We start from the raw sequence: 26777 nt of genomic DNA, 5'->3' as shown, positions 1-26777 counted from the left end.
TCGATTCCAATTGCCCGAGTTGCTATGGGACTGATGGGGTCGATACCGGACAGGATGGGACAGACAGGATGGATAATGAATCAGGATATGGAAAATAAACAGGCCAAACTAGACGGGAACAAAAACTGGAGAAAATAATAAATCGGACAAAAATAGACAGAAACTAAACTGAAAACCGATATTAAACAAGACAAAATAAACGGGAACAATACCGTACAGGAAATACCAACAGGTACAGGACCGAGTCAAAACCCACGTCTTGCGGGGCAGAAGTTAGTTGATGGACTGACCAAGTAAGAGAGAGCGCACTGAGCTTAGAAAGACGTAAAGCCAATCTGTTAATGAGTCACAGCTGACGCCACACTCGCGGGGCCAATTGGGCGCCATGGCAACCATGACTTATTTAAATGAAATAAAATACTGGTATTATTATTATTTCATGTTCTATGCATATTTTTTGCCTGTTTTGCTAAAATAAAATCTATAGGCTGCTGGTGATACCTTAATATTAGCAGCTAGCTTCGCTGAGGCACCTTTTAGCATCAATTTTCCCAATCAAAAACATTGGAACATTAAATATGAATGCACATAATTGACTTCAAAATAGTCCTTTCTTTCTTATCTTAAGTCGAGAGCACATATTTAGCTTTAGCGTATAGCTGTTACCGCTTGTATTTCACCTAGTGTTGCACAACATTAGCCACGAGTGGAACTTCAGCAGTTAGGGATTGTTAGCTGTGACTAGAACAACATTAGCAGCTAGCATTAGCAGCTTTTTTAATTTATTGTTCGTGTTCTGGTGATTTTCATACCAAGAGAATTTGTCTTTTTTTGCCTGTTAAAAATTACTAGGAAAATGTTACTCTTATATAGTCACATTGCAATATATTTCTGAGGTTTTCAGGAGCTCCACTAGATTATATGCGGCATTTGGATAATTGGTAACATTCCATCAGTCCGACCCTCGATGTGTAGTCAAATTTTTGATTTTGCCCTCCCTCCATTTGACTTTGACACCCATGGTAGAAGAAGTCATCACACTTCTTACACGGGATTGCCTAAATGCCTTAACTGAAACAGGACTTGCCCAAGCTTTGGAAAGGGTTTGACAAACTATCAGTGGTGGTCCGTCAGGGTTCGCAAGGCCTTCTCTGCTGGCGTCAAAATATCGGAATCATCTTGTGTTATTATATTTAGACCATCAATACTTTTTAAATCATTCCAAACTGTCAGCTTCCTTTCATTGCTCGTCCTCTAATAGATGTTTTCTTCAATATTTAAACATTTAACCCATCACATTTCAGCCATTACTTGTTACCAGGATCAGGAATGTACCTGTCGGCCTTCACAATCAATTTTGCAGGCCCCAATACATTAAGTTGTTGGTTTAGCCCGTTAGATTAAGAGTTGGCAAAGCAGCGCCTGCTAGTGGGCCCTGGGAAACATCTCCGGTATCTCATACTATTATTGGCTTGGGGGCGGTAACAATAGTATCACAACGAAAAGGTGAAGAAAAATATCGCAGTGTCCACTGCTGCAGTCGAAGGGACCTTTTCAGCCCTAAATCGAATAAAAACTTTTGCCTAAAATACAACAGGACAGACTCGACTTTCAGCATTAGCTTCAATGGCGATAGACAATAACTTGTTGATGGAACTGTAACGCACAAGCTGAACGACAAAGTAATTGAAATTTATTTGAGGAAAGAAACGGGGATGGATTTTGTGCACAATTAAAAAGGGATTTTGGCATGTAAAATGTAGACATATAGCAATTTTATAATGTTCTTATTGATGCTTTTCATCTTTGTCGCTGCTGTAGCCGCAGTAAATGTTTTATAGCCATAAAAGTTATTGAGGGTGGAATAAACTCAGGAGGTAGAGCGCTCGTTTACTGATCAAAAGGTCTCAGGTTCGATTCCCAGCTCCTCCATGTTACATGTCGAAGTGTCTTTGAGCAAGACTCTGAATCCCTAATTCCCCTGATAGCAGGTAGTTGCCTTGCATGGCTGACGCTCCTATCGGTTAGTTAGTGTTAAAAAGGGCAAAGTGTGAAGCACATTGTAAAGCACCTTCAAAGGTCTTCATTAAATTGAAAAGCGCTATATAAATTTAGAGCATTTTTTTTTTTACATATTTTGAGGGTCGGATTCATTCCTACGTAACACCACTGAAGGCGTTGGTGTGAAATGCACAGTCCGCCACGTCAAACTATCGGGGGTCTTAGAGGGGAATTGAAAGCCTTGCTTTATGCATGAACAAAGTCCTTCCTCAGCACAAACGTACAAAAAGCACTTAATTTTTTTCTGACGCACTAACGTCTTCTCCTGCTTTCATTTCAAAGCATCAGTGTGGATGTCTAAATTATCACCAAAGTCCACAACAGGGATGGATGGATAAATAACATCAAAAGGTTGTTTGGACAGACTTAAGATGAAGTTCCTTGAAAATAAAGGCCACAGCTTTTCAACAGACGTCATACTAATTGCTTGGGAGAATTTCAGGGACAGCAAATGTTGACAAAATATTTGTGCCTGCATGTGGATGACACCGCATTCATCGGGAACAAAGTCTCGGGTATTGTTTTGTACTCTACCCGAATTTGTGTGAGTGGTACGGACCACAGGGATGAGGTCTCGTAAAACCTCAAGGGCAACATGGAAGCAGTTGAACACGTACCACCTCCATGAGAAAACCTTCGATAAAGGCTTTCAGGGTGGGCCGCGACACGCAAGGAGAAGAACGGTATTCGGCTAACGCGAACGTGACGCACCGCTAACGCTGACCCTGGAACCTGCGGGGACGAGTCGGGGTATGTTATGAGTGCTTTTACCACAAGTTCATTGAAATAAGACTGGCTGGCTGTTGTGACTCCCATCAAGACCACAAGACACTGCAGTGGAAGGCATGTGACAGTGGCGTCCACAGACATTTTGTGGGGACAAGTGCTCACGGGAAAAAGGAAGCGCTTTTGTAGGTATGGGCATTCCCTTATACTGGGGGTCAGCAACCTTTCTGGTGTGGCGTGCCACTTTCAAATTTCCTTGTCAATCAGTGTGCCACACCAAGACATTTTCTAAATATCCAACAGAGCTGTAATTTTACACCAGTCCAAATATACAACATGGATATACATTTTGATCGTATAACCTTTTTGAAACAAGGTACACTTTTATCTATAAAAAAGTTCCGAGGCACACCGTCTGTCAAAAATGTTTGAAAAATAATTTATGTCAAATATTTTACTGTACTACCTCATAAGCAGATAATTAGTACATAAAAAGAAAATTATACTTGAAAAAAAAAGAATTCAAGTCAAGTCAAGTCATTTTTATTTGTATAGCCTTTAATCACAAAGAGTGTCAAAGGGCTTCGCAGGTTATTACACAGACTATTTTTTCAGACTATTATTACACAATCTCCTGATCTGGAACCAACATGAGGGCAAGGAAAAACTCAAAAACCTCAACATGAGGAAAATGAAGAAACCTTGAGAAGGGACCGCACATGTAGGATCCCCCTTCCAGGATTACCAGACAGCAAAGGGTGTTGCAATCACAAATAATACAGAGATATTGTCCACAAAAAGTATAGGTTATTCATATGCTATAGAGTTGAAGTGAGTTTTAAACTTAGATTTAAACATTTCCACTGAGGTTGCAGATCGTATCTCAGGGGGAAGAGCATTCCACAGCACCGGTGCCCGGATGGAGAACGCTCTCGAACCAGCAAAAAACTTCTTGGCTCTTGGGATCACCAGAAGACCGGCGCTTTCAGAACGAAGGCTTCGAACCGGAACATAGGGGGAAATCAGATCTGAAAGATATGATGGAGCAAGTCCATGTATGATTTTGTATAATACTAAGAGAACCTTGAAATCACATCTTAGGCTAACAGGGAGCCAATGCAGGTTAGCCAAAATCGGCGTGATGTGATCGGACTTTTTTTTCTAGTTAAAAGCCTCGCTGCAGCATTTTGTACTAGCTGAAGACTCTTGATTCTGGACTTCGGGAGACCGGAGAGTAGTGCATTACAGTAATCGAGACGGGAGGTAACAAACGCGTGAATTATGATCTCCGCAACCGACTGAGACAGTATAGGACGAATTTTAACAATGTTGCGAAGATGGAAGAAAGCAGTTCTAGTAATTTTCTTCACATGTGTTTGAAAGGACAGATCTGGGTCAAATATGACTCCTAAATTTTTAACTGAGTCACTCTGTGTGATGTGACATTTGTCAATGTTCACAGCAGTTTTTGAGAATAAGTCATTGCATTTAGATGGACCAATATCTACTATTTCGGTCTTTTCAGAGTTAAGACGCAAGAAATTGAGTGACATCCAGTCTTTTATCTCAGTGAGACAGGCCTCCAAATTTCCACAATTTAGTGTGGCAGATTCCTCCAACGGAAGATATCGTTGAGTGTCATCTGCGTCGCAGTGAAAACTGATGTTATACTTGCGAATAATATCACCTAATGGAAGCATGTAAATGCTGAAAAGAAGGGGGCCAAGCACTGAACCCTGCGGAACACCACAGGTAACACCAAAGGGCTCAGATGTAATTTCGCCATATTTAACACAGTGCGTCCTATCTGAGAGGTAGGATCTGAACCATGAGAGGACGGTTCCTGAGAGACCAATCCATTTTTCCATCCGTTCTAGTAAGATAATATGGTCCACTGTGTCAAAAGCAGCACTAAGGTCCAGAAGCAGCAAAATTGATGAAGCGCCAGAGTCCATTGCCAGTAGGAGGTCATTGGTTACCTTAATCAGAGCTGTCTCAGTAGAGTGGTTAGCCCTGAATCCTGATTCAAAAAGATTGTTCTCGGATATGAAATCATTCAGATGCTGTGCCACTACATTTTCAAGTACTTTAGAAAGAAACGATAGGTTTGATAACAGCGGACTTGAAAGGCACTGAAACTACACCTGAGGAGAGTGATATGTTTATAATATTTAGAACTGAAGGTCCAAGGACCCCAAAAAGACCTTTAATAAGCGAACCTGGAAGCGGGTCGAACAGGCAAGTCGTCGATTTGGCCGTACCTGTTTGAGATTATCGAGTGACAGTTCACTAAATCGGGACAAATCCCTGGACAGCCACCATGTCGTGCATCTATAGATTTCAGCCCTTTAATATGTGTTGTATTAATACTGTCTTTAGCAATTTCTTCCTGTATGCATTGAATCTTCTTATTAAAGAAGACCATTACGTTATGGGCTGAATGGGTGGAACTATCTGGGATAATCTGATGCCTTATAAGCAATGCTACATGTCGAAAAGGACTTTGGGATTTTGTGACGCAATCACCTTCGAAAGGTAGGCTGATTTTGCAGAGGCAAGGGCAGCTTTATACTTTAACAAGCTGTCACACCAGGTTTGATGGAAAACCTCAAGCTTGGTAGCGCGCCATTTTCTTTCAAATTTCTTGCATTCTTGTTTAAGGGATCTAGTTTCATCAGTAAACCAAGGCGTGCGTCTTTAAGGTCGTGATTTAAGCCGTATGGGCGCTACTCAATCCAGGACACTAGCCAGGGTAGCATTAAACTCATTCATGAGTGAGTCGATAGAGCCTTTGTATGAAGGAAAGGACGCAACTGCTCCTGAAAGAAGATAGGAGAGCTCAGAAACTGTGCCAGTGCTTATATTGCGTCCGCTAAATCCTTCAGCTTTTTTAGTACTACATTTAGCTAGCACATCGAATGTAACTAAATAATGATCAGAGATAACGGTAGTACACGGTAACACCATCATGTTTGAGGTTGAAACTCCTCGAGTCAGAACCAAATCTAGCGTGTTTCTATCTTTATGAGTTGGCAAATCAACCAGTTGATTAAAACCAAATGTATCAATTAGAGACTAAAACGCAACAGTAAGTGAACTGAGTGGGGGGTTCATATGAATGTTAAAGTCCCCCATATCTATAATTTTGTCTGCATAGGTTACCAGTTCAGACAAAAATTCAGCGAATTCATCTAAGAAAGCTGTGTATGGCCCTGGTGCACGATAAATAGTTACTACATAAATTGACAATAGAGAGGACCGCATAACAAGAGCCTCGAACGCCTTGTAATTATTAGAAGTACGAGGAGTAAATTTGAGCGTTTTTTTCAGAAATTAGCGCGACACCGCCACCCTGATGTGCTTTATGTTTTTTTTTTTTACAGTGCAATCTTAAACAGATAATTAGCACATAAAAAGTATATCAAAATCTACTGCCAACTTCTGATATGGATGATTATTACAGTTCCTCGTCTGAAGATTGCAAATATACTGAAAAATGGCCTGATATTTTGGAAAGATAAAATTGGGAAAATTCCAGCAGCACACAAGACAAGGTCTCACGGCTCACTAGTGTGCCCCGGCACACTGGTTGGAAAACACTGGTATAACTGACCAATTTATCTTCCACTATTCTTGTTCATCAATCAACTCAAAATTAATGTGAATAACAAGTGGAAAGGCCTGTAGCCATCCATGACGTCAACTTTTTGCCACAAGAATTAACCAGAATCAAACATTCTTCATTAACAATAAACTACAATCAAAAAACAAGTGATATGAACAGCTACAATACCATTCATTAATGATATCTTGTTGCAGAAAATATCAAAACTTGAAATAACAGCAGCAAAGCAGAAGGCCTGCCCGCACGCACACGCATACACATGCTTCTTCAAAATATTTGCCATCAGTAAATGTTTTTCTGTGCTTTGCTATGCAGTGAGCAATGTGATAGTTTGCTGCAGTGGTGGTGTTTTTAGCAGTGACAAAGGTCTTCTGGTTCTGAGTTTGCCGTACCTGGACACTGTGCATTTTAATGTCTCCGCTATATCAGACTAATCCTTGATTTCATGTTCATGTTTCGTCTCGTATTGACGTTTAACACTTGCTGTGCGAGGTACAACGCTCTCGAGGCATAATGCACAAAACAGCACAGTCATTTTTTGCACAAAGCCTCATTCGTCTGTCCACAATGGCTGGGAAGAACGAGATGTTTTCGCTCAAGGAGCCGTCATGATTCGTTCATTTATCGCACGCGTGTGTTTCGTTGGCTGGGTTAAAACACAGATCTCTCCTCTGTGAGGCGCCACGAAAACACACTGACACACGAAGCAGACGAGGGGCGCTAACGTAAAGCCTTTATAACACGGCGCGCAACTGAAAATGTCTAAATTTCAGGTGAAAATGCACATTTTTAAATTATAATCATCATTATTTTGCCGTGCGTTCGCGTGTCGCTGGTTAACCCCTCATGTGCGACTGCTGGCACGTGTTTGATAGGTTGCCAACCCCTGCCTTATACAGTGGCTTGTGAAACTATTTGGCCCATCAAGTTTTCTTCCAGAATGGTCCTGTATTTGGTTTCATCCATCTTCCCATCAATTTTAACCATCTTCCCTGTCCCTGCTGAAGAAAAGCAGGCCCAAACCATGATGCTGCCACCGCCATGTTTGGCTGTGGGGATGGTGTGTTGAGGGTGATGAGCTGTGCTGCTTTTACGCCAAACATAACGTCTTGCATTGTTGCCAAAAAGTTCGATGTTGGTCTCATGTGATCAGAGCACCTTCTTCCACATGTTTGGTGTGTCTCCCAGGTGGCTTATGCCAAACTTTAAATGAAACTTTTATGGATATCTTTAAGAAATGGCTTCCTTCTTGCTGCTCTTCCATAAAGGCCAGATTTGTGCAGTATACGACTGATTGTTGTCCTATGGACAGATTCTCCCACCTCAGCTGTAGACCTCTGCAGTTCATCCAGAGTAATCATGGGCCTCTTGGCTGCATCTCTGATCAGTTTTCTCCTTGTATGAGCTGAAAGTTTAGGGGGACGGCCCGATCTTGGTAGATTTACAGTAGTCTGATACTCCTTCAATTTAGATATTATTGCTTGCACAATGCTCCTTGGGATGTTTAAAGCTTGGGAAATCTTTTTATATCCAAATCCAGCTTTAAACTTCTCCACAACAGTATATCGGACGTGCCTGGTGTGTTCCTTGTTCATTATGATGCTCTCTGCGCTTTAAACAGACCTCTGAGACTATCACAGTGCAGGTGCATTTATACAGAGACTATATTACACACAGGTGGATTATATATATCATTGTTAGTCATTTAGATCAACATTGAATCATTCAGAGATCACTGAACTTCTGGACAGTGTTTGCAGCACTAAATGTTAAGGAGCTGAATAATTTTGCACACCATCTTTTTTGTTTTTATTTGTTAAAAAAGTTTAAAATATCCAATAAAGTGGGGTCCGCTTTCGTAAATGTGTCCCACTTATTGTTGATGCTTCAAAAGAAATTACAGTTTTACATCTTCATGTTTGAAGTCTGAAATGTGGCAAAAGTTCACAAAGTTCAAGGGGGCCAAATAGTTTCGCAAGCCATTGTAGTTAGTGCACCCTGTAGTGGTCAATTTATATATTGCATGCCATTTGCAACAGACATTATTTTGGCCACCTATAAATGTTTTCAAACCCTGTATAAATCAACAAGCGGACTAAGTTGTTTCTCGTTATGCTCCTTTTTCCCTATCAGATCATAATTAGTTGTTTTAGTGTGCATTAGAAGGTAGTTGAAGTTAGATTTTAGGTATTATTAATAACACCCTCACTTAATCCATAAATTGGCAGCATCATTGTTTAAAAGGCATGGTAAAATACCTGGGTAAAAGGTTGCAGCTAATAGTCTATTACTAAATCATTTTAATATACACTGAATGCAAGTGGTAAGAAATACTGAAAAGATTTTTACACAACGGGTTTTATTATTTAAACGGATCAAAATTTAGGAATTACAATGGGAGTCTTTGCTACAAAAATCGTATGTTTCCCAAGTATTGTCTGTAACTGAGGTTGGTCCCAGCTGCAATAGTTTAAAAAGGACAGCATGATGCTTGTTTGAACATTAGCACTTTTTATAACACCCAAAATAATTTAAACTCCCTCGTGCACATGTCAGAATTCTCTCCTTAAGGGCCAAAGCTCTGAATGTGCAAGAGGTTTTCTCTGGTTAAACGCAGATTAATCACATTAACAAGACTGTTTGTTAACCAGGTTTTTGCAGAGGTTGCTAGTGAATCAAGTGTCTGGAAAGGAAAACTTCTAAAACATGCAGCGCTCAAAACCTTTCCGAATTTTTACTGACATGCCTAGAGTCTAAATAAAATATCGGCCCAAAATCCAGTACCCTATTTTATTGATCCAATCCAAAATCTGTCATGTTGGCAGCTATATTGGCATAAAGCATCTCAGTGTGGTAATTGACACAACCCAGGAAATAATTGTCTGCCCCCTACCCAGTTTGAACGATATATATATATATATATATATATATATATATATATATATATATATATATAGGCCGGCTTGCGATACCGCAGTAGAGCTTTTAACATTTTAAAGGACTCTCCTGACCCTGGTTACCATCTCTTTGACCTGTTGTCCTATGTTAGGCAACTGGAATGAGAGTTCATACTGTGATCTGCCCACTTTTTATTCAAGAAAAAAAATACAAACAACATTTATTACGTGTGCCAATATCAGATTGGATAATAAAGGTATGGGCGGCACGGCGGCACGGTGGTTAGCGCGTGTGCAGCACAGTTCTGAGGTCATGGGTTAAAATCCAGCTACCAACCTTCCTGCGCGGAGTTTGCATGTTCTCCACGTGCTTGCGTGGGTTTCCTCCGGGCACTCCAGTTTCCTCCCACATTCCAAAAACATGCATGTCAGGTTAATTGGCCGGTCCTAATTGTGTGAATGAGCGAGCGAATTGTCTGTGCCTGTGTGCCCTGCGACTGGCTGGCAACCAGTTCAGGGTGTCCCCTGCCCAACGCCCGGAGATGGCTGGGATGGTAAATGATACAACTTTTCTAAAAGACTCTGTAAATTATTATTGACATCCGTAAATTGTCCAATACATTTTGTCCAAAAAAAACCTCACTTCTTTGAGAAGAGGAAGAGCAAGAGTGTAATACTCTTAAACTTCGGGGCCAGTTGAAAAACACCTCTCATGTGGGCTGGACTGACGGATTAAAAAAAGAGAAAGGTGTATAGAGAGGGAAAAAAGGGAAGGAGGACGAGAGAGGGAGCAAAAGAAAGAAAGAGAAAGAAAAAAAGACAAAGAAAGAAGAAAAAGAGAAAAACAGAAGGGAAGAGGGATAAAGAGTGAGAGAGACACCGTGAGAAGGCGAGTGAAAGAGAAAAAAAGGAAAAGAGAGAGAAAAAAACAAATAGAGAACAAAAAGAGAGAAACAAGGGGAGAGAGAAAAGGAGAGGGAGAAGGAAAAGAGGGAGACATAGAGAGAGAAAGAGAGAGAATAGGGAGAAAGGGAAAGAGAGAGAAGAAAAAGAAAAAATGACATAGAAATAGAGAGAGATAAAAGAGAGAAAAAGGAAGAAAAAAAAAGAAAGAGTAACAGAGAGAACAACAAAGAAGAGAGAGAGAAAAGGGAAGAAAAGGAGACATAATGCCAGAAAGAGAGAAAAAAAGTGAAAGAAAAATGACAGAAAGAGAGGGAAACTGTGTGAAAGAAGGAAAAACAGTGAAAAGAAAGAGGAGAAACAGCTAACAAAGTTTTGTGAGTGGCTTTGGTGGGATCAAGTGGACGTTTAAAACTGCAGCTCATATTTTTTCTTGCACTTCTCTCAGCATTATCTCGCGGGACAGATTCAATCTGTTGGCGGGCCTAATCCGGCCTATGGGCTGCACTTTGACACCCCTGAGGTATAGGGTCAGGAGCACTCTCATGTGACACGGTGTCGGAAAAAGACACGGATCAGATTTAAACTTGCGACACTTTCTATGTTTTAATGGGAAAAACATTTGTCTCATTCCATTTGAAAACACCGCCAGAAAACACAAGAAAGAAAGCAATTAGGAATTGAAGTAATAATGAAAAACATCCCAGGAAAGTCTACCCAGACATGTACCCAGTACATTTTTCATAAATGTCATTCTCTGTCCCTCCGATTTAGTTGAGTTTTGCGGTCAAGGTTCACTGAGTTTTGCAGTCCAGGTCACCTTCACTCGTCCCCTTCAACTTCTTCAGCTCCTTCATTAACTCCTGCTCAAGAACCAAAATCTCTTTGGGTTTCTTGTACTGGGCGAGAGAGGGGGAGAAAAACGTACAAAAACACGTTGAACAAAAGACTAATTACAAGAACTTCAATTCATAAGTCACAAGCTCTTTCCTTTTGATGTGGAGCATAGGGCAATTTAAGCAAAACTTGTTCATAAATGGGTGGAGACAAAATAATAACGTCGCGTTACCACAGCAATACAATTTCATTTAACTAATCAATTCCAGAAATGCCCTAGGGCAGGTTTGGAAAAAGCAAGCTTTGATTTTTTTTTTTAAACCCAGCTCATTTGGAATTTACATGAAAAGTTCTGCTATTCATTTAGGGATCGACAAAATAAAATAGGAAAAATAATGGTTTTAGTATCTCTATTTTGTTGTTTTAGTTGTGTTATTTTAGTTCAATTTCCTTCATTTGATGATTTGAATTAATGTATGTGGATTCAGGGCTAATCACTCTACTAAGACATCCCTGCTTAAGGTAACCAATGATCTTCTACTGGCAATGGACTCTGGTACTTCATCACTGTTGCTGCTGCTGGACCTTAGTGCTGCCTTTGACTCTGTGGACCATACCATCTTACTAGACCAGCTGGAAAAATGGATTGGTCTCTCAGGGACCGTCCTCTTATGGTTTGGATCAGGGGTAGGGAACTTATGGCTCAGGAGCCATATATGGCTCTTTTCATGAGTATATATGGCTCTGAAATAAAATGCAACTATTGCACATCTCTCGGTGGCGTTCCAAAGTCAAGTGATTTCATCCCGATTTTGGTCCATATAAAGCAAAAGCAATTTCATGCAGAAGTTCGATAAGAAACCATTTAAACTGATAAATAAAAACGCTGGCAAACGACTTTGATTGGGTGAGCAGTACAGGTAGGCGGATCCCTGCACACACCGCAAGGCACTTTGTTCTCTCTCTCTCTCTCGCTCAGTGCAGTCTACACCGAAAGTGAATGTGACGATATGCTTATCGTTTGCAGTAATTTGTGACATTTTTACAAAAGAACTTTGCATGCACATTGTTTTGAAACCGTTATTTAGGACAAATTTCATGGAAAATAAATTGCCTCAACACTCTTAACTGAAGGTGGAAGACAAATTGTAAATGGCATATTTACATTAATTTGGGACACAGGATTTGGCATTATTATCATTTTATATATTTGATTAAATCATCAAATGACACACAGTGAAATAAAATATGCTGAAGCTTTTGTCTAGAGAGTGTATTTAGCAGTTTTTTCAAATTTGTCTGAAAATATATGATGTGGCTCTCTCAATTTCTTTTTAAAACATTTTTTGCTTTTATGGCTCTTTGGGTCAAAAAGGTTCCTGACCCCTGGTTTAGATCCTACCTCGTGAGATAGGACGCATTGTGTTAAATATGGTGAAATGACATCTGAGCCCTTTAGTATTACCTGTGGTGTTCCGCAGGGTTCAGTACTTGGCCCCCCTTCCTTTCAGAATTTACACGAATGACCTATATTTCATGTTGATAATTATTTGCTAATGCAACATCCATTGCAACTTGGTCATCCTGGAAGGGGGATAACCTCATGTATAGTTTCTTCATTTTCTTCATGATGAGGTTTTTTTTAGTTTTTCCTTGCCCTCTTGTGATTTTAGATCAGGGGATAGTGTAAAAATAATCTGTGGTGATTAGGGGGTATACGAATAATCATGACTTGACTTTACTCACTTGTCTGTGTATTTCAGAAATGTATCTCCTGATATGATGAGAAATGTAAATTGACGGCATAGGGGCTGGACTATGAGGGGGGAAATGATTGACTTCATAGTCTGAAAACCAAAAACTCAGCAATAAATGGGGAATAAAGACCTATCCAATATTTCTCATTAAACATACTTGTATACTTATACATGTTATATTCAGTGTCCATCGAATCTTGTGAAACCCCGTTGGGTGGACAGTAAAGCGAAGGGGTCTCAACCAGGGGAAGCGCATTTGACTTCTGGGAGTTTTTGGCACTCCAGGGTTCCGACAGCTTAAGTTAAATGCAAGACTTTTTAAGACTTTCTCAATGCATTGTGAAATATAATTTTAGACCAAGTCGACAAGTCCTAGAGGGTGCATGACAGAAAATAATTGAGAAGTAGCAGTTTACTGTAAGGAAGACCCATGAAAATTACGGATTAATTTATACTTTTTGACATTAATTAATTCATGGTTTCACATGAATTCTGAATATTTTTTGTAGATCTCAATTTGTGTAGCAATTTCAAAAATATATTTACAACTGTGGAATGCTTTTAATGAGAACTTTTCTTGTGGACAGCCTGATTTGGCTTGGTCGCTGGGGCTCCGGGGCAGGGTCAAAAATAAAGAAAGTACTGTACATAAAAAAATGAGGGTATGCAGGAGAAGGAACCAAATTTAGATGAATTTCAATGAGTGTTGAAACAACAAATCAACAAAATCGATTAAAATCGATGATTAAAAGCATTGGCAACTAATTATATCATCGATTGGTTGTATCACGTGATTCATGAGATTAAATCAATGCAAATTAGAGTGCACACCATTTCGTCGTGATGCTGGGAATTGTAGTACTGCTTTACTCTGGCAGAGGGCGCCAAGACATCCATCCATCCATCCATTATCTGCACTGCTTATCCTCAGTAGGGTCGCGGGGGTGCTGGAGCCCATCCCAGCTATCTTCGGGCAGTAGGCAGGAGACACCCTGAACTGGTTGCCAGCCAGTCACAGGGCACACAGTGACAGACAATCCGTTCGCTCATTCACACCTAGGGACAATTTGGACCGGCCAATTAACCTAACATGCATCTTTTTGGAATGTGGGAGGAAACCGGAGTGCCCGGAGGAAACCCATACAAGCACGGGGAGAACATGCAAACTCCACACAGGAAGTTGGATCTCATGACTTTAGAATTGTGCCGCACACGCGCTAACCACTGCGCCGCCGTGCTGCCCACATTTAAAATCAAATGAAACAATTTTTGTGTGTTCATTTAATAGAGTTTGACTTAAAAATTGCAGCATAGTTGAAAAGATACATTTTTAAACATTAGCTTCTGACTTTACTTTCTCAATTTTACACTTTTTCATTAAGTTAGTGTGTGTGCGTAACGCACTTCAGCCTCCTTATGATCTGCACAGGTTCGTAAGCAATACGACTTGTGAAGAAAAAATACTAGAGTGGAATGAGTCAGATTCGCATAAGACGAGAAAGATTTTCGGAAAAAGGTGTCAAAAAGGATTTTTGTGTACTTACACTGACTATCAAAGTGTTGTTTGCATGTGTGAAGCTTAAGGTGGAGTTGTCCAGTGGAAGTTGACTCCGATCCAAATCAGGAATGCCAAACTTCTTGAAATACCTGGTATAAAAAAACAAGAAAAGGCAGGAAAAGACTTTTTTTGCAACATTTTTGATCGATTTTAAACTGATATGGCATAGTGATTATATAGCAGACACTGCCCTCTGTAGGAATAATGAGAGAATTACAATAAAATATCCTACTTTTTGTTGGAAGTTTTGATGACAATGCATCTTTCTGGTGCTTGCACTGAAACACTGAAGACGTCTTTGGGGTGGGGGAGGTTCCGGATTCTCCATTGAAAACTGTTCTTTGTATCTTTACGCATAAACACGGGCTGTGAAAAAGGGACAGTTATTAGGTGTGTTGAAAGAAAGAAAATATAAGCAGACTGTCGAGAACAAGGGTGGGCAAACTTTTTCGAGTTGCGGCCTGCATTGTGTAAAACAAAAAATTGGAAAAAGGGCCATGTTATGTTTCTCATCCAATTGGTTTTGAAATGCACACAATTAAAGCAAAATTATATACAGTTACCATTATTAGGTTTCTGTTTTAAGCACTCAATTTGATATTTAGTTTTGTACCATTACTGTACTTATGTTTCTGTAGTATTTTTGTTGTAGGATTTTCTTTGTATTTCTGTGGGATTTTTGTAGTATTACTGCAGCTGTTTATTTTGTCTCATTTCTGTAGTGTTTTTGTATTATTTCCAAAGTGGTATTTCCATAGTATTTCCGTAATTTTGTAGTATTACTGTAGCAGTATTTTTGTCACATTTCCAAAGTGGTATTTATTTTGTATTTCTGTAGTAGTATTTTGAAGTGTTTGTGGACTAGTAGGTATGTAGTAATTCTGTGGTATTTCAGTGTTATATTCATAGAAGTATTTCCATAGTACTTCTGTAGTAATTTTGTAGTATTATTGTAATAGTAATTTTGTCACATTTCCTTAATATTATTAATGTTGTATTACTGTCGTAGGATTTTTGTATTATTTCTGTACTAGAATTTTTATATTATGTATGTGGTATTTTTTTTCCATAGTAGAATTTCCATATTATTTCTGTAGTATTTTGTAGCATAATTTTTTGCAGCATTTATTTAGTAGTATTTTTGTCGTATTTGTGTAGTAGTATTTCTGTAGTACTATTTTTGTAGTGTTTCCGTAGGAGTATTTCTGTATTATAGTATTTCTGCAATATTTTTTTTTTTCAAAATGAAAACAAAATAATATATCAGGTCCCTTATTTTAAGCACTAAATTTGCTATTTAGTTCTGAGCTATTTTTGTAGTATTCTGTGGTAGAATTTTGTGGTAGACACTCAAAGGGAACAACGGGGGCAAAGCACAAAAAAAAACTACATTTTTTATTAGTAGTACTTTTTGTACAATAGATATATTGTCATTGTACTTTGACAATTTTCATTTTGCAGGCCGGATTATGAAATGAAATGAATGAAATGTTTATTGAAGGTATTAAAGCCTAACGGGCCGTGTGTGGCCCGCTAGGCATAGTTTACCCAGCCTTGGTCTAGAATTAATTATGTTGAATATAAGACAACAGAGGAAAAGGTTTACATTCGAGCAGTTCTCTTTCAGCATTTCAGTCTCTAAAGAGGCGGCAGGACCAACAATCGGCTCTCCAACTTCAACCTGCCACTGACCTTGCGCACCAAGTGGGTTTTTGTGGCGCCACCTTCGGACTGAAAAACAAAAGATTAAAAAAATAACACTAATGATCGCGTGGAGAAATATATTTAGTGGATGCCAAATCGCAACCTGAGAATATTGTGGATATCGTTTGTGTAACAAAGTTCTATCTACTGAAAAAAAACGAGGACATGAAACTGAATAGAAATTCATTATACAAAACAGTTACAGAGTTCTAATTCACGATAGGACATATTGGTCAGACTCAGTGGTTGGTCGTGACGGGTCATATTTACAGGAGTAAGTTATGGGACATTTTGTACTTCTGGGAATACCTTTAAAATTGCCACTCGCATCTTAGAATTAAGAACTTAAACCCGAGCCTGAGAATTTTAGGCCGATTGGTATGTTATGGTCGGGCCAAGATTAGCTCCCGCTGACTTTTTTAATTTTAAATTTTAATCCTTGCATTCATGTTCTTCTTTGTCTGATCATACAGTCTTGTTCAGTTTCGATTTTGTTACAAAAGACTGGCTTTACGTGTCTTGCTTGAATGACTTACTCCAACAACATTGAAACGTCATTAATTTACTCAGTGGACTCAGTGACCACATTGGACTCAGGGAACAGTGAACACAGGCACTTTACACGTGATCATCTCCAAATGAGCTAATGGTTAATTAGAACTCGTTACGTGACATTATTCTGATGTTGACTCATTGTTTTTGTCCTGTTTTTATTTTTATGTTCGAAATAAAAGTTTTCATTCATTCATTCATTCAATCATGTTATTCTCAGGTCACAAGATGTTGTGCATTACTTACCAACAAGTTCATCAGTTCTCATGTCATACTCTTCTGCCATTTCCTTTCCATCTCCGAAGAGGTAGTGGATCTTCCTTCGCCCTTTTTATTTGGATTGGAGAAACATGTAAAGTAGGAAGAAAACTGTAAATTTATAAGCCATCCAACCATCCATTATCTGCTTATCCTCAGTAGTCGCAGGGGCTGCTGGGACACCATGAACTGGTGACCAGTCAGTCGCAGGGATAACAGAGACAGACAACTCATGCGCAGATTAACACCCAGGGACAATTTGGATCGGCCAAATAACCTTATATGCATGTTTTTGGAATCCCACGCAAGTGCAAGCATGGGGATAACATGCAAACTCCGCAAAGGAAGGCTGGTAATTCATAAATATTTACTTAAAATTGATTTATCATGCTTTTGCAACCGTTTTCAAATGAGTCGTTCCACACTTATATTTAATTACAAGTTAAATCCAGTGTGTAAAATGACGTGTAACACTGTTGTAGATGATTTAGGGGATTCCCGTTATTTATGTTCTAGAGTTTTCTTTGGGTTGACGATTTTACCTCGCAAACACGTCCACCCAATTTTGGATACAAATAAATATTGAGTGAACAGACGATACTTAAAAATACAGTATAAAGTTTGGGAAAGGTTTCTTACGGCCATTGTACTTACCATCGTGTATTAATGCTGTTTTCTTTGACGATTTTAGGCTGTCAATCCAGCTATGCACAGCCATGTTTCCGTTGTGCAGAGATACTTCCGGAATCAAATAGTATCCATAGCAACTGGCTGTTAACAAAAAAAAAACAAAAAAAATAATCGGAGCTGCTTCTAAATTACGATAAATACGGCCTAAACACAAAAATGAAGAATAAAAAGTTTTATGATTATGTGAAGGAACATTTTGGGTGCGATTTGTCTTGTTGCGTGACGCCATCGACATGTTCCATCACAAATCTGCTGCTCTTCGGTTATAACACCTTTAAACGTACATGGTCCGAATAAAAAATACTATCTAAAAATCAACCATCAAAAATATTGATTCATTTTAAAATTCAAAAAGAATAAATTCATTTAGAACTGAGAAAATACAGCAAAGTGTTTACTGCTTTGTGCCGTTGACGGATTTGACTTAAGTAAAATTAAGTATTTACAAAATTTGTAATTTGGGAATGACTGCAAAGTCTTATAGACGAATTATATTTCAATAGCGTTTTAATAAAAAAGTGGGATGACCAAAAACAAAATAATTGATGAGCCCAGTGAACCGGAAATGTTTTTCTATGACCTTTGTAATGATTCTCTTCATGAAGGGGTAAGCGCAAAACATGACAAAAACATTTCAAGTTATTTGATACATATTTGTTTCAAATCAGGTTGGTGCGATGGTTAAATAAACGGATATTTTTTCCCTTTAATCCGATTGCAATCATTTTTTCTGCAACGCGAGCACAGTTTAACCATGAAAATTGATTACCGTCTAATCTAATGTAAAGGGAATAGTTATGTTTTACCTATAAACATCCTGTTTCAATCAGTGTGTTTCTATGAGAAATACTGCAGTCGACTTTCAGAATACTTTTCATCATAATATCGTGTTATTGAAGTACGTAGTACTGTGTCCAGATCTTTAATCTTTAGCTTTGCAAAAGACCCCTCACAGTATTTGGAAGTTCTCTTGTTTTTTCTGTTGTGTTGTGTTTTTAAGAGAAATAAATTGAATTTGCACGCTGCTTTATAAACTATCCATGTTTCGTTTGCTATTTGGCATGTTATGCATATTGTATATGTTAATTTTGTTGGACATTAGTAATTCCTTGTCTATTGTTCTTTTTAACTATAGTTTTTATAACAACCCTATTTTTATAAAGACAGTAGATATGAAGCACCAAAGGCAATACTGTATATATGTTTGGCAGTGTCTGATACTCGTGACATAAAGTTACCGGACACCAGGGAAGACAACTCTGAAAATTTGCCTGCCCTGCCATAAAGTTGCCTGCCCCATTTTTCACAACTTGAAACACAATACGACGACTAATTGCAAAAAAACATTGTTGCAACTTATTAAGGATTGTTAATCAGAATATATAACAGAACAACACTTTAAAATTATGTTAATTATCATTGTACTTATTTAATTGCATGTATATGACTTCGCTGTTTTCCATCTGCTATCAGTATGTACCTGAATTTACTCATCTTCATTCATGCAATGTTTGCGTTGCGTCGTCTGTTACAATCCACGTGAGCTCTTCTTTCCACGATGCTTTTAATGTACTTTTACGTTTTGTAGCGTCATAAATTTTGCTTCTTTTGAATCTTTCTTCTGGGGCTGTGGTTTTGGCTTGATTCCTAAGCACTTATCCATTTTTCTTGTGTTCTCTGTGCGTCTACTTTGGAAATATGACATGTAAATGCACGACCTTATAACGCTCGGGAAAGTCTGGAAGCAAGAAGTTATTCAATGCAGTCTTCTGACCGACTGCCGAGTATGCAAATTGCTAAACGAACCGAATTTCCAAAATTTCCAAAGCGAACGAAGATTATGAAATTGGAATAAAGCAAACGTTTGAATTGAAAAATATATTTTGCTTTTTCTTTTTTTTTCCCTTGGAAAAGTTGTCGGCCACCTGGGCGGAGAAGTTTTATAAGTTGTACGCCCGACGTAAAAGCTGCACGCCCCGGGCGTCTGGGCAGACGTTATTTCAGACACTGATGTTTGGTATTTCCTGAAATATTGCTGGATCTTGTGTACATTCAAATATTGTTCGTTTGGCAGAAATTTGGCTAGGCCTTTCTTCTCTAAATATGGAATCATGTCACGGCATTTTGAAAGCTTTCCCTAAAGTTAAAAGGGTGCGAACCTCTCAAGGAAATGATTCTCCAGCTTTGAAGAAGAAATTAGATGAAGTTGATGTCACAGGTTGGTTTTTCTTTTTCGATTTTTTTGTCCTAATCATACAACTAATCAGCCTGCATGCTTCAAAGTTCATGTTCTTCTTTTTGTCTTCCTTTTCTTAGGAAATTCCCTTAGTGGTACCTCAGTCTTCATCCTGCCTGCAGGAATTGGAAATGCAAGATGTCAAATTTTCTTAAGACTAATTCAACAGAACGGTGGCCAGACAGCGACGTCTCTGTGTGATGGCATCACTCATGTTGTTGTCGATGACAACATGCAGCGTGAAAGAGCTCTCCGTCTTATGAAGGTGGATGAGATGCCTCCTGGGGTCCACCTAGTCAAATGCAGCTGGTTGAGCTCCTGTATCAGTGAGAAAAAACTTTTGGATGAATCAAGCTACAGCCTTTTACCAAAAAGGTTATTTTGTTCTTTATGTCCATTTGCACCTTGTAGTGGGTATTAGACTATGGCCAAATCCCATTCTTCCACCCTCCTTCACACTTTGCTCCTTACTCTAATCTGGCGTGTTCGTGAAGCTACAAAGATTGTCCCATCCCTTCTCAAAGAACAGAGGTAGGGGTCAGAGTAAGGGACACATTCAACTATTGCAAAGTTGGGTCTGTAGCACAGGAGCTTCTTCTTAATCACAACTGATTAGGTAAAAGCAAATCTGGGAGGGAACTAACTTTTTTATATCTGTTTATGTTGTGTTGTATTTGGACCTTAAATTCCTACAAAGGATGTTGCGAGACATGAAAAAACGCATAGGCAGGAGTGAGAAGTGGTTGCAGTGAAGAAGAAGGAGCGTGAAGTGCAGTACTCATTTCACACTATTTTTCGCAAGTTAAAAACAATGGTTTATTTTAACGAGTTCCAATATGAATGTTTTGGGTTGGTTAACATAAAAAATCCTAAAAAGGAAAGGAGGATCGGCACATATGTATAGTCACAACAAGTGACGCTTGAAGTGCAGACGTGGTAACACTAAAGTACGTACAGTACGTTCCAAATTCCGAGAGTTGTTCCCTAGCCCACACCCAAAGAAGTAGAAGTCTCAGGAGAAAGATACAGTAAACTAGATGAAGTGGGCAGGTGAAAGTGGAAGTAATGGGATTGGGCAGTGTTATAGATGCTGTAACTATATTGGTTGAACATGATTTTAAACTCGGATGATCCAATAATATCAGCCTGTTGATACCATATAAATGTTTAGGGAGTCCAAAGACTTGCCAGATGAAAAATATTCAACAGAAATGACCCTCAAACCAGATTGTGATCAAAGCAAGCCAAGGGAAACATCAGACACGGTTAGTGGCTGGTATCTGTGTAAAAGATGCTCACAAGTAATTTTTTTTCCTGAAAACTAGACATTGTCAAGATAGAACTCATGTTGACACTGTCATCTTTTTTTAGAGTGTGTCAGAAGTAAATGCACCAGGAGAAGATGACGGTGTCAGTCAGACTCACCTGCAAGCTCTCATCACAGGCCAGCAGCCAGAAAAAGAGACTACTGGGTCCCTCCCGGAGCCCAGTCAAGACACAGCAGCTCCTACAGCCGTCTTGGGGAAGTGGGTGTGTGCGCAGTCTTCTCAGTCCAAAAGTAATAATTTCAACCAACACATCACCGACAAACTCGAACTGCTGGCCAAGGCTTATACACACCAAGGAGACAAATGGAGGGCACTGGGGTACTCCAAGGCAGTCAATGCATTGAAAAGCTACCACAAGCCGGTTACGTCTTACCAGGTAAGGTAATAGTGACATGCTGCTGATGCTGAAAATAAATTGTAGGGTGGGCTAGGCTCATGTAAGAGTTTTTGCATTAAAACAAAATTTGAAGATGGTATTTACCATAATGTGCAATCTTCTGCCATGTAACACAGTATAACTGGCAAAAGGTCATGCAACATCATAGCTACAGTATCATGTATGTGTTTATTTTTCATAGTAATATTCATACGTTTACATCAGCACTTTTCCTTCATTAAGATGCCATGGTTATCCCGAATTCAAGTTTTTATTTCCCCTCACTTTTAGGAGGCATGTCTTATTCCAGGAATAGGCAAACGCATGGCTGACAAAATAGACGAAATCATGGAAAGTGGCCATCTGCGTAAGCTCGATCATATTGGGGAGTCTGTCTCGATTTTGGAACTGTTCACTAATATTTGGGGCGCAGGATCAAAGACAGCGCAGCTTTGGTACCAGCAGGTCAGACATTAACTCTGTATCTTCTGTTCTCACCATACAATTTATGATTTTTTATTCTTTTTTCTGAAACATAATATTTATAGTCTTTTGAACATACAACAAATAAACAAAGACAAAAGGGGAAAGGGGAAAGAAAACAAAAACAAAGCAAAACAACATTCCAGTGTTGGGGAAAATCTTCCATACTCAAGTTATTATTCATAGTCCATGCTTCGTTGTTTGTGTTTTCCCATTTTTTTGCCTGGTAGTTATATTTTTTTTTGCAATATTTATTCTTTTAGATTTTCCAAATAGAGAACCTTGAATGTTTTGGGTATCCTGTATTCGGCAATTTTCCCTGAACCAAAGCATAATTTCTTCCAATGGTCTGGTATTCTTGAACGAAGCAAAATTAAATGCTAATGGTCAATGTTCACCTCTCCACATGCTCTCAAGCATGGTTGTTGAACCTCCAAAAACTTCTCTTACAGTTGTGGTTGATAAAAAAACTTTATCACCTTCCAGTTTAATTCCTTCTGAATCTTGCCGCTAGTGTATGTGCACTATGTTTTACAAATATTGCACCACACGTCTTCTGTCCTTTTCCCATTTTCTTTTAATATGAAGTGATGAATGCCCACTACGTGCCATCAAATAATCATACATATCAGAAATTGCTTTAAAAATGTTACCTTTTATAGAATCTTTCATAAATATTGATGAACTTATGACCAGTTACCGGTTGTATCTCTTGGTGACGAAAATAGCATGAAATAATACAAAAGTTAAATGCATTTAGGTTTATAACACAAAAACAAAAAATAATGTATGGCTCAATCCAAATTTATTTTGAGTGAACATCATGGTTCAATACACATGCGCAAACACAGTATACAATGGGGAGGATTGTACGAGACGTTTGAGATTTTGACTTTTTTTTCCAGCCATAGGTATAAAATGCTGTTAAAAATCTTATTCTCCATTTCACAAAGAAATCTCATAAGTTAGAAGACTACAAATTCAAAATCAGTGGTGAACTTGAGCGAGTCTTTTATTTTTCTCAGTAAGGTCTTACAAATTTACCCTGGAGTGTCATGGTTAATCTCCTTGCATTCAATGTTTTACCGCCTTGTTATATATCAATGACAAATATAAAAAATAAAGCCAGTTTTATTTTACTTTTAAACACAGAAGAAACTCATATTCCTTACAAAAGATGAGCTCTAAAGAATCTTCTTTTGTACTATTTTAGCCATGCTTAAACTCAGATTTAGATTTTCTTTTGTAACTAAATAAAATGCCAAGGATTTTCAACATTTTTTATTTTCTTCTTTAGGGATTCCGAACTTTGGAGGACATTCGCACAAAAGCCCACTTGACCAGCACTCAAAGAATAGGACTCAAGCACTATGACGACTTTCTGGACAGAATGCCTAGGGAAGAAGCTGCAGCCATTGAGAAAGTGGTAAAATCATGTAGATCTCTACCTCACAACATTTAAAGTTATGAAATGCTCTCTTTTGTGAGGACTTTGCCTATGTTTTTTGTTTCTATGTACAGGTGAAGGATGCCGCCCATGCAATTGATCCTGGCTTGGTTGCAATGGCATGTGGCTCGTACCGCAGAGGAAAGAGCACATGCGGAGACGTGGATGTGCTTATCTCACACCCTGATGGTAAATCCCACAAAGGAGTATTCAGCAAAGTGCTCCAGAGCCTCCATGACACTGGTAAACTGTGATAAATTCAGATTATAGATACATAACTGATGATCTAATCGTATTTTTTCCCCACTATTTCCTAAGGCTTTTTGACAGATGACCTGGTGAGTCACGAGGATAACGGAGAGCAGAAAAAATATATGGGCGTATGCCGCCTGCCCGGAAAAGACCGGCGCCATCGCAGGCTGGATGTCATCGTGGTGCCCTACAATGAGTTTGCTTGTGCCCTTATGTACTTTACCGGCTCGGCACACTTCAACCGCTCAATGAGGGCCCTAGCAAAGACCAAAAGCATGAGCTTGTCAGAGCACTCGCTAAACCAAAGTGTGGTGCGGCAAGGAAGCACCAAAGTCTATGCTGGCATTCCTTTATCTACGTCTAATGAGAGTGACGTTTTTAATCTTTTGGGTATACCATACAGAAAGCCATGTGAAAGAGACTGGTAAGGGTTTGTGATCACTGTGATCAGTTGATTTAAAAAAAAAAATCTGCAGTACGTATCGAGTTAACTGTTCATTTTATTTCACTTTGAACCATATGATAAACCTCAGATGGAACAATGCATAATTGTTAAATACATTGTCCAGGGATCAGAATTTTCCGCGGATCCGCGGATTTCCGCTGTTTTTGAACCCCAAAGGCATTCCGACTTTTTCTCTTGCGTAGCAAACAAATTCAAAATCCGACTGTCTCACTCTTTCCTTTATTGCTCTGGCGCACCCTGGCGGCCGTTAGAAAAATTGTAAGGCTTATTGTTGCTCAAGCTGCAGGGACTGAACTGCATTTGAACTTATCTGCTTTATTCCTGGACCCTGGCTATTTCAGCTGAAAATGAAAATCTCCATTCTGATCCCTGATTGTCACAAGTACGCAAAACCATAAAGGGACGTGGTGTATTATTTAGCAATCATTTGAAAAAAACATTGATTTGAATAGTAAGCAAAATATACCCTAACTATCATGTAAATGTATTTTTTTTTAACTGCTTGTGGGTCAAGACATTTTACATAAGATGAGGCACACCTAGAGGGTGCTGAAATGATTGTTTGCCAGCTTTTTAAAATGTGTGAAGAATAATGGTGTAGTTTGGTCACTTTGACTTTCCCTAGTTTTTGTTCTTTGTGCTTTTAGCACTCGTTTTCGGTTGCACTACACAATACAATGGCATCTTGTGGTCAGACATTACACATCCATCCATCCATCTATTATCTGCACCGCTTATCCTCAGTAGAGTCACGGGAGGGGGGCTGGAGCACATCCCAGCTATCTTTGGACAGTGGGAAGGGGACACCCTGATCTGGTTGTCAGCAAGTCGCAGGGCACACAGGGACAGACAATTCGCTTGCTCATTCACACCTAGGGACAATTTGGACCGGCCAATTAACCTGACATGCATGTTTTATGAATGTGGGAGGAAACTGGAGTGCCTGGAGGAATGAAATGAAATGAAATGATCTGCATTTTATATAGCACTTTTCAAGTCAATGACTTCCCAAAGCGCTTTGCAATGTGCTCCACATTTCCCAATAGCGGCCTTGCAGCCATGTAAGGCGCTAACCTGCTTATTGGGGGTATTAGGGGTTCAGTGTCTTACCCAAGGACACTTCAACATGTAACACGGACGAGCCGGGATTCGAACTGGGATCCCTTGATCCCAAGACGAGCGCTCTACCTCCTGAGCTACTGCCGCCCCCGAGGAAACCAACACAAGCACGGGGAAAACATCCAAACTCCACACAGGAAGGTTCGATCTCATGACCTCATAACTGTGCCGCACACCCGCTAACCACTGCGCCGCCGAGACATTACACAGTGTCCCTTAAATGATCATATACATGGGCAAGTGGGTAAACTAAAGGAAGTGGTGCCCTTACGACCCAGGTGGTTAAGGGATCCGTGAACCATGAGCATAAAATTGTTTTTATCTGCATACAATTCTTATGAATTGTTTAGGGTTGTCAAAGTCAAATGGACGGAGGAAATTTGAAAAATGGTGGCAAAACTGAAGTGGAAACAATTTCAAACTACACATATTGTCTAATGAACCAAGCAAAGTTGGGCTAACTTTATAAGAAAAACGACTGATGACAATTTATCATTTCAACTTGACAATTTTTTAAATTCATCCATTATCCGCACTGCTTACCCTCAGTAGGGTCACGGGGGTCCTGGAGCCCATCCCAGCTATCCTCGGGCAATGGGCAGGGGACACCTGGTCGCCAGTCAGTAGCATGGCACACAGATACAACTTCACTCGCTCATTCACACCTAGGGACCATCTGAACCGGCCAATTAACCGGATGTGCATGTTTTTGGGATGTTGAAGCAAACCGGAGTGCCCGGAGGAAAGCTGAACTTAAACCCTGAACCTCTGCGCATTAACCACCCAGCTGCCGTGCCTTTTGATTTAAATAGAGTAAAATAAAAGGCAAAACTGTATTGCAGTTTTTTTTCTTCAAGATGTAATGTACAGTACTAAAAAAAAATTCCTAGTGTTCGATATAATAATGAATACAAATTATCATAGCCACCTAGGAGACCTTTTCACGGGCCACATCTGGCCCTCGGGCCTCGACTTTGATACAGGGGAAAAATATGATTTTTCTTTTCTCTCCTAAGATTGGTCAATATGCCTTTTTGAGGGATCCTGTGTTGTTGACTTTAAATTTTGTTGAGCATTAAAAAGGTTAAAACTGTTTTGTGTTGTATCATTTTTTTAAAAGGTGAGGTGCAATGAATATTCCAAGGTTCTGTCAGTTCTTCTCTGTTCAACTGATTAAACCAGCTCAGTAGCCTCGATGGTAAGGCGCCCGCTTTGAGACTGGGAGGTCGGTGGTTCGCGCCCCGGCCGAGTCATTCCTAAGACTTAAAAAGTGGTCGGCGACGCCCTCTGTTGGCTGCGGCTGCATCGGCTCGCTACAACGGGTCAGGTGCAATCGACATTTCGTTCTGTGGACATTGTTACACAGAATGACAATACAAGGAAATTATTATTAAATACTGCTCAGAAAATGTCAGAAATAGTTCCTTTCCCTGGTAACTGGTCACTCTCATTATAGAGCAATTCAGTTACTGGGGAAGCACGGCGGCACAGTGGTTAGCACG

At 39.4% G+C, this 26777-nt stretch overlaps 2 protein-coding genes and 1 pseudogene across 4 annotated transcripts; 1 reads left to right on the top strand and 2 right to left on the bottom strand.

Annotated features, from left to right (window-relative positions):
• Positions 1-5271: 5271 nt before the first annotated feature.
• LOC148361671 (uncharacterized) lies at positions 5272-6096 on the bottom strand (annotated as a pseudogene).
• Positions 6097-10792: 4696 nt separating this feature from the next.
• Positions 10793-17694, bottom strand: dpcd (deleted in primary ciliary dyskinesia homolog (mouse)). Its single transcript, XM_088342421.1, has 6 exons — positions 17533-17694; positions 16867-16947; positions 15971-16095; positions 14597-14730; positions 14351-14453; positions 10793-11111 (listed from the first exon to the last, which is right to left on the bottom strand). The coding sequence occupies exons 1-6, from the start codon at positions 17594-17596 to the stop codon at positions 11007-11009; spliced, it is 612 nt and encodes a 203-aa protein (XP_088198547.1). The 5' UTR covers positions 17597-17694; the 3' UTR covers positions 10793-11006.
• Positions 17131-26369, top strand: poll (polymerase (DNA directed), lambda). 3 transcript variants are annotated; one of them, XM_088342418.1, is made up of 9 exons: positions 17131-17230; positions 19643-19786; positions 19885-20179; positions 20976-21069; positions 21176-21508; positions 21800-21973; positions 23289-23417; positions 23513-23681; positions 23757-26369. In XM_088342418.1, exons 1-9 carry the CDS (start codon positions 17161-17163, stop codon positions 24116-24118), a joined length of 1770 nt encoding a protein of 589 aa, XP_088198544.1. In that variant the 5' UTR covers positions 17131-17160; the 3' UTR covers positions 24119-26369. The 3 variants fall into 3 exon arrangements, with proteins under 3 accessions (XP_088198544.1, XP_088198545.1, XP_088198546.1); XM_088342419.1 differs by lacking the exon at positions 17131-17230 and adding an exon at positions 18136-18175; XM_088342420.1 differs by lacking the exon at positions 17131-17230 and adding an exon at positions 18198-18236.
• Positions 26370-26777: the final 408 nt, after the last annotated feature.

This window comes from Urocampus carinirostris, chromosome 8 (assembly GCF_059441175.1).
Source record: "Urocampus carinirostris isolate Australia breed hairy pipefish chromosome 8, RoL_Ucar_1.0, whole genome shotgun sequence".
Taxonomy (NCBI): Eukaryota; Metazoa; Chordata; class Actinopteri; order Syngnathiformes; family Syngnathidae; genus Urocampus; species Urocampus carinirostris.
The sequence above is the reverse complement of the archived record's forward strand: the minus strand, read 5'-3'. Positions and strand labels throughout refer to the sequence as shown.